This window comes from Heterodontus francisci, chromosome 9 (genome assembly GCF_036365525.1).
Source record: "Heterodontus francisci isolate sHetFra1 chromosome 9, sHetFra1.hap1, whole genome shotgun sequence".
NCBI classification, from domain to species: Eukaryota; Metazoa; Chordata; class Chondrichthyes; order Heterodontiformes; family Heterodontidae; genus Heterodontus; species Heterodontus francisci.
This window is the reverse complement of record NC_090379.1, coordinates 100,410,238-100,417,401: the sequence shown is the minus strand read 5'-3', so window position 1 is coordinate 100,417,401 and position 7,164 is coordinate 100,410,238. Positions and strand designations below refer to the sequence as shown.

Here is a 7,164-nt window from a genome sequence, read left to right as displayed (position 1 = left end):
TGCGCTCGCGCATCGCTCTCTCTTCTCTCTCTCCTCTCCCACTCACTCACTGTGATCTGCGCTCGCGCTCATCTCTCTCTCTCTCTCTCTCTCCCCCTGACTCCCTCTCGCGCATCAGCTCTCTTCTCTCTCTCTCTCTCTCTCTCCCCTGACTCCCTCTCGCGCTCGCTCTCTCTCTCTCTCTCTCTCTCTCTCTCTCTCCCCCTGACTCCCTCTCGCGCTCTCTCTCTCTCTCTCTCTCTCTCTCTCTCACTCCGCTGATCTCGCCTCTCGCGCTCTCTCTCTCTCTCTCTCTCTCTCCCCTGACTCCCTCTCGCGCTCGCTCTCTCTCTCTCTCTCTCTCTCTCTCCCCTGACTCCCTCTCGCGCTCGCTCTCTCTCTCTCTCTCTCTCTCTCCCCGACTCCCTCTCGCGCTCGCTCTCTCTCTCTCTCTCTCTCTCTCTCTCTCTCCCCGACTCCCTCTCGCGCCTCGCTCTCTCTCTCTCTCTCTCTCTCTCTCTCTCTCCGACTCCCTCTCGCGCTCGCTCTCTCTCTCTCTCTCTCTCTCTCTCTCCCCGACTCCCTCTCGCGCTCTCTCTCTCTCTCTCTCTCCCCGACTCCCTCTCGCGCTCGCTCTCTCTCTCTCTCTCTCTCTCTCTCCCCGACTCCCTCTCGCGCTCGCTCTCTCTCTCTCTCTCTCTCTCTCCCCCGACTCCCTCTCGCGCTCGCTCTCTCTCTCTCTCTCTCTCTCTCTCTCTCTCTCCCCCCGACTCCCTCTCGCGCTCGCTCGCTCTCTCTCTCTCTCTCTCTCCCCGACTCCCTCTCGCGCTCGCTCTCTCTCTCTCTCTCTCTCTCTCCCCGACTCCCTCTCGCGCTCGCTCTCTCTCTCTCTCTCTCTCTCTCTCTCTCCCCGACTCCCTCTCGCGCTCGCTCTCTCTCTCTCTCTCTCTCTCTCTCTCTCCCCGACTCCCTCTCGCGCTCGCTCTCTCTCTCTCTCTCTCTCTCTCTCTCTCCCCGACTCCCTCTCGCGCTCGCTCTCTCTCTCTCTCTCTCTCTCTCCCCGACTCCCTCTCGCGCTCGCTCTCTCTCTCTCTCTCTCTCTCTCCCCCGACTCCCTCTCGCGCTCGCTCTCTCTCTCTCTCTCTCTCCCCCCGACTCCCTCTCGCGCTCGCTCGCTCTCTCTCTCTCTCTCTCTCCCCGACTCCCTCTCGCGCTCGCTCGCTCTCTCTCTCTCTCTCTCTCTCCCCGACTCCCTCTCGCGCTCGCTCTCTCTCTCTCTCTCTCTCTCTCTCTCTCCCCGACTCCCTCTCGCGCTCGCTCTCTCTCTCTCTCTCTCCCCGATTCCCTCTCGCGCTCGCTCTCTCTCTCTCTCTCTCTCTCTCTCCCCGACTCCCTCTCGCGCTCGCTCTCTCTCTCTCTCTCTCTCTCACCCCGACTCCCTCTCGCGCTCGCTCTCTCTCTCTCTCTCTCTCACCCCGACTCCCTCTCGCGCTCGCTCTAACCCCTTTCATGTATACAAATGTTATAATGTTACAAATATTTAAGAAACCTTAGAAGTACCATTATATTGCTGGGTGTATTCTCTAGGGCACCAACTAGTGGGAAGGATAAAGAGGAAGAAATTTGCAGGGAAATTACAGAGTTGCAAGAACTGTAAACTAGTAATAAATCGGGACTTTAATTATCCTAATATACATTGGGATAATAGTGTTAAGGGCAGGCGGGGAACGAGCTTCTGAAATGGAGAATTTTCGATCAGTATGTTTCTAGCACAACAAGGAAGGAGGCATTGCTGGATCATTCTGGGGAATGAGATGAATCAAGTGTCAGTCGGGGTCCATTTAGGGAACAGTGATCATTGTATTGTATGGTTATGGTTAGCTATAGAAAAGGACAAGGAGCAATCTGGAGTTAAAATACTTATTGGAGGAGGGCCAATTTCAGTGGGATAAGAATGCGTCTGTTCCGGTTAAATTGGAATCAAAGATTGGCAGGCAAAACTGTAACGGAAAAATAGGCTGCCTTTAAAGAGGAGATGATTCGGATACAGTCAAGGTACATTCCCACAAGCGCATAAGGTAGGGCGAGCAAGCTCTCTGGATGACAAAAGAGATAAAGAGTAAGATGAATTAGAAAAAGGGTGTATATGGCAGATGTTAGGTTGATGATACAAGCGAGAATCAGGCTGAATATAAAAAGTATGGGGAGGAAGTGAGAAAGGAAATAAGAGGGACAAATAAAGAGTGTGAGAAGGGACTAGCAGCTAACATTAAAGAGAACCAAATGTTTTCTATAGGCATATAAATAGCAAAAGGAAGGGTGGGACCAAAAGAGACCTATGCATGGAGGCAGAGGGCATGGCTGAGGAACTGAATGAGTTCTTTGCATCTGTCTTTACCAAGGAAGAAGATGCTACCAAAGCAATAGTAAAAGAGGAGGTGGTTGTGATAGTGGCTGGGCTTAGAATTGATCAAGAGGAGGTATTTGAAAGGCTGACTGTGCTTATTTATAAGTTATCAGGGTTGGTTGGGTTGCTTCTTAAGTTGCTGATGAAAGTAAGGGCGGAAATTGCAACGATATTGGCCGTAATCTTTCAATCTCCTTAGATATGGGAGTGGTGCCAGAGGACTGGAGAATTGAAAATGTTAAACCCTGTTCAAAAAAGGGTGTATGAATAAACCCTAAATAAAATCCGAATTGAGTAATCCTGTTCTCCGGGAATTCACAGTTCCTCAAATGAGCTGGAATGGAGGAATAAATCAAAAGTTCTCCTAGAGAAGGAGAATGATGTTTCCACAACAACAACCTGCATTTATATAGTGCCTTTAGCGTAGTGTACTATAAGAAGGTTGTGAGCAGGTAGCTCAGCCTTTGATCCATTTACTCTTAACTCGAACCCTGTTCACTTTTGTTTCAGATATTCCTTTGCTCAAGGATGCGTAAGGTCGTCAGCATGAGGTGACCTGCTCAGCTTCCTCCTCCTCTTCCTCTGCCTCCTCTTCAACACTCGACTCTCCATCTCCAATTAACTGACTTGAATCCCGTAGCAGGAGCTGCGGCAAAGAAGCACCCCTTCACCTCTCCCAAGCCCGGTACGGGACTGACTCAAAGGGACACAGTACTACCTACGCTCTGCACTAGGCGCATTCTGGCTAACTTTATATTGGGGTAATTCTGGGAATGGTGCCTCTAGCAAATAGCAGATAATCCTAACGTCCTTCACAATGCAGGTCTTAGACTAGATGTTGCGTGGTGGTAGCTTCAGTTGAGCATTTTAAATGCTTCTTCCCACCTCTGGTTCAGTCTTCAGTGCCATCCCTGCTTCCACCATCTTTTACTGCTGCCCAGTCCACTTTATGATTGGCTAGTGTGCCCCAGCTACTCCTTAACCCCTTTCCCCATACCAGACAGAACATGGCAATCGTCAAGCCCACAAGCTAAATAGCCAAATTGAACTTTAGCCTTGGCCAGTGTTGCAGCATCGGAACCAGAGCTTCCAGCTGGCACTGGAGTGATTTGCCCCTTTCGTGCTACTCAAACCAGCTGGGTTTCCAAGTCACTGCTGGCAGTAGTTCTCTTGTGAACTCCCTGACATTTGGGGGAATGTAGTGCAGGATGAGCTGGGTAGATGCTCATTGGTGAGACATGCATGCTGCTCTGCTGGAGTGGAATCGGGCAAGAACAGATTGACGAAACATACCTCGCCTGCGATGGAAGACAAACTGAGATGCGTCATTCAGTGGCCGACCTCTGAAGAAAGTTGCTCAGCACTGGGTGTATTTTTAGCCTCCCTGTAAACTGCTCTTGGCCCTGCAAATCTAGCTCTGGCATTTTAGCAGGTGGCCTATTAGTCAGAGGCTGGGCTTCCCCTAACTACACAGGAAATGCTAGCACACCTGATGAGATGGTAGAAGAGAATAGGTTTCTTTAACACAAAAGAAAGAACTTGCATTTATAATCACACCTTTCACAACTTCAGAGCTTCCCGAAGCCCTGAACAAGCAATGAAGTAGTTTTGAAGTGAGAAATTGAACAGTTGTGAGAAATGTGGCAGCCAATTTGCACACAGCAAGCTCCCACAAACAGCAATATGATAATGGCCAGAGAATCTGTTTTAGTGATGGTGGTTGAGAGATAAATGTTGGCCAGGACACCAAGGATAGCTCCCCTGCTCCTCTTTAAAAGAGTGCCATGGGATCTTTTACATCCACCAGAGAAGGCAGACGGAGCCACAGTTTAATGTCACATCAGAAAGGCATCACCTACGAGAGTGCAGCACTCCCTCAGTGCTACACTGGGTGTGACAGCCGAGAACCTGTGCTGAAGTCTCTGAAGTGGGGCTTGAACCCATATCCTCCTGATTCATGTGAGGCGCTGTCACTGAGCCACTGCTGAGATCGATAGATTTTGACGTATTAAAAACATCAAGGGTTAGGGTGATAGTGCAGGAAAATGGTGTTGAAGTAGAAGATCAGCCATGATCTCATTGAATGACGGAGCAGGCTCGAAGGGCTGAATGGCCTACTCCTGCTCTTATTTCTTCTGTTCTTGTGACCCATAAAGGGTAGTCAGTGTGTACTCCCTCTCGACAACCAGTGTGGCCTCCCACAATCATCTCAATGGGTCACTAAGCTCCTTCGATTCCGTAAAATCTGCCCATGTAAGCAGCTGGGTGGGCAGGAAGACTGGGACCTCTATCTGAAATCCATTCTGTTTAATGCCTGCAGTCCTCCACAGCTGGAGTACCAATTACCGGTGGATATTCTCTCCCTTCTATATAAACTACACAAAGGTTAAGTGGAAATCTGTATCTTCTTTTCCTTTTTGCCTTGCTGCTGTAAATGATGTCTGTGTTTCTCCTGTATTGGCCTTCGCTTTAGCTGAAGGGTCAAGGAAAGTGGGATTCCAGGGCAAGGCTATAACAATAAGCATAATAAGGTGATGTGTAGATTTGTTCCCAAAAAAAGGGGAAACAAGACTTGTCCAAATGAAATCAACAACACTTTTATTTCTAAAGTGTTTTAATGTAGTAAAACATCCCAAGGCACTTCACAGGAATGTTATTGAACAAAATTTGACACCAAGCCCTATGAGATATTAGGATGAGAGTGGTCGGTTTTAAAGGAGTGTCTGAAAGGAGTAGGTGGGAAGGGAATTCCCAAGCTTAGAGCTCTGGAGCAGGTGTAGAGATGGGGAGGGGTGAGGACCTTAAGGGATTTGAACACCAGGATGAGAATTTTACAATCGAGGCGTTGCACAGTGCTAAACTCCAAGTGGCCAGGGTCCAGAGAAGTTGGAGCATCCCCACCTTGATCAGTAAAATGTCGTAGCCCCATGCACGCTGGTCACACTGTAACTGCACCCCCTCCTTTCCCACATTGGTGATCCAGTAATATAGGCTGCCTGAAGGCTCAGATATTGGCGGGGAATCCCTCCGGTTTGTTCCTCAGTCTGTGCTGAATACGGTTTGGGAGCCCATCCTAATGGCTGTCTGGTAACCACCAGCTGGAAATGTGTGCAGGGCTCGGGGGTGGGGGGAGGAAACTGTACTGGGCTCTGCCACAGTGCCCCTTTCATTCGAATCGCCTGCTGCCCCTGGCATTGAAGCCTCTCACGTGTGGGCCAATGACTTTCCCTATATCTAAGTGTGGCACTTTTGTTAACTTTAGTGTAACTTCAAAGTTGGGTAACTGAACGTATGAAAAATGATGGGCAGGAAGAGAGCCTCTGGTCCATCTAGCCTGTCCGTACATACTAACACACCCACCCTGCTATCTGATATCCTGGGAGAGGCAATAAACTATATAAAACCCAGGACAATTAGGGGAAAAGCCTGGAAAATTTCTGTCCAACCCCCACAAGCGATCAAAACTAGTCCAGGAGATCACACTGGTCACAATTGTTTACAATTTCCAACCTCTTGTCTGAGGTGATCACTGCACGAGCCAGCAGCCTGTTCCAGAGGTCCATTATTCTTTGGCGAAGAACCACCTCCTGACATCTAACCTAATTCTAGCATTGCATACATTGGGAAGCCAGTATGCATACTCCAGCAGGGACTGGACTCTGTGCACGTGTAAACAGGTATGGATGTTGATGCCCACAGAGATTATATACAAATTACAGCCATTAGCCCACTGGTCTATGCTGGTGTTTATGTTCCATATAAGCATCCTTTCCAACCTACTATCAGCATAACTTTCTATTCCTTTCTCCCTCATATACTTCTCGAACTTTCCCTTAAATGTACCTATGCTATTTGCCTTAACTACCCCTTGTGGTAGTGAGTGCTACATTCGAATCAAGCCCTTTGGGGAAGAAATGAGCCTACCCCTGCTGCTAGCTGACAATCAGATCTACAGCTACTGGTGTCAAAGCAGGAGCACGATAAACCCGAAACCCTGGTGTTTCCACCTTCCTATCCCTGCAGTCTGAGAGGCTTTGCGTGTCCGTGCCAAGGTGTTGTGTGAATGTGTTCCAAATTGTGTTCTTGGATTAACCAGTGCTTTTTTTGTAACCAATCTGTTTCTCGGGCTCTTGGCTGTAGTGAGGAGGTGTGTGTTGATGATTAGATTTCACCATTTTTTTGTTGTTGTAAATAAATAAATAAATTCTCCAGTGTTTCCTGACTGAGGAATGGGATGCTGTTGTACAGCGGTCCCACTGTTGACGCAGAGGCAAGGACAAGGTTTCTTGTGACTTGGCTGTTAGTGTAAGGGAATGGAGCTGTGGAATGTGTCAGGGTCACTCAACCTGTGCATCTTTGGCTTTTGCTTTTAAGTTTCTTTGGAATCCTGTATATTGCAATGGGTGTGAAGATAGTATTTTAATATTTGTACAAAGTTAATTTAAGTTTAATTGTACTATGTATATAACTGCATTTCTAAATAAATTTACTCTTTAAGTGAGGTAATGATCAAGAATGTTTGATTTATTTTCCCTTCCATAATCCAGAAGTGTGTGGCCACTTGAAGTCCCTCTAGCAGTGCCCAGGAATAGAGCCCGAGATCACCCTGGTCTTGTGTGCCTCAGTACCACACTATGCAGGATATGTAACCTGTTGATGCACTGGGGGAAGCATTTTGCGATCTGGGGTTGTGTTGCTGTAGTGTGTTTTCCTACAAGGTGAGGATTGCACTCCATAATGGGCAAAAACAAACCCAGTCATCAGTTTGGAGTCTCTCA

The 7,164-nt window shown here is 48.3% G+C and overlaps 1 protein-coding gene across 3 annotated transcripts in view; it reads left to right on the top strand.

Annotated features, from left to right (window-relative positions):
* Window positions 1-6,887, top strand: part of LOC137373939 (sushi domain-containing protein 6-like) — a 60,321-nt gene extending 53,434 nt beyond the window's left edge. For all 3 annotated transcript variants that reach the window (XM_068039596.1, XM_068039597.1, XM_068039594.1), the window contains exon 6: window positions 2,897-6,887. In XM_068039596.1, coding sequence (XP_067895697.1) covers window positions 2,897-2,922 — 26 coding nt within the window. In that variant the 3' untranslated portion in view covers window positions 2,923-6,887. The remainder of the gene's footprint in view (window positions 1-2,896) is intronic.
* The last annotated feature ends 277 nt before the right edge of the window (window positions 6,888-7,164 follow it).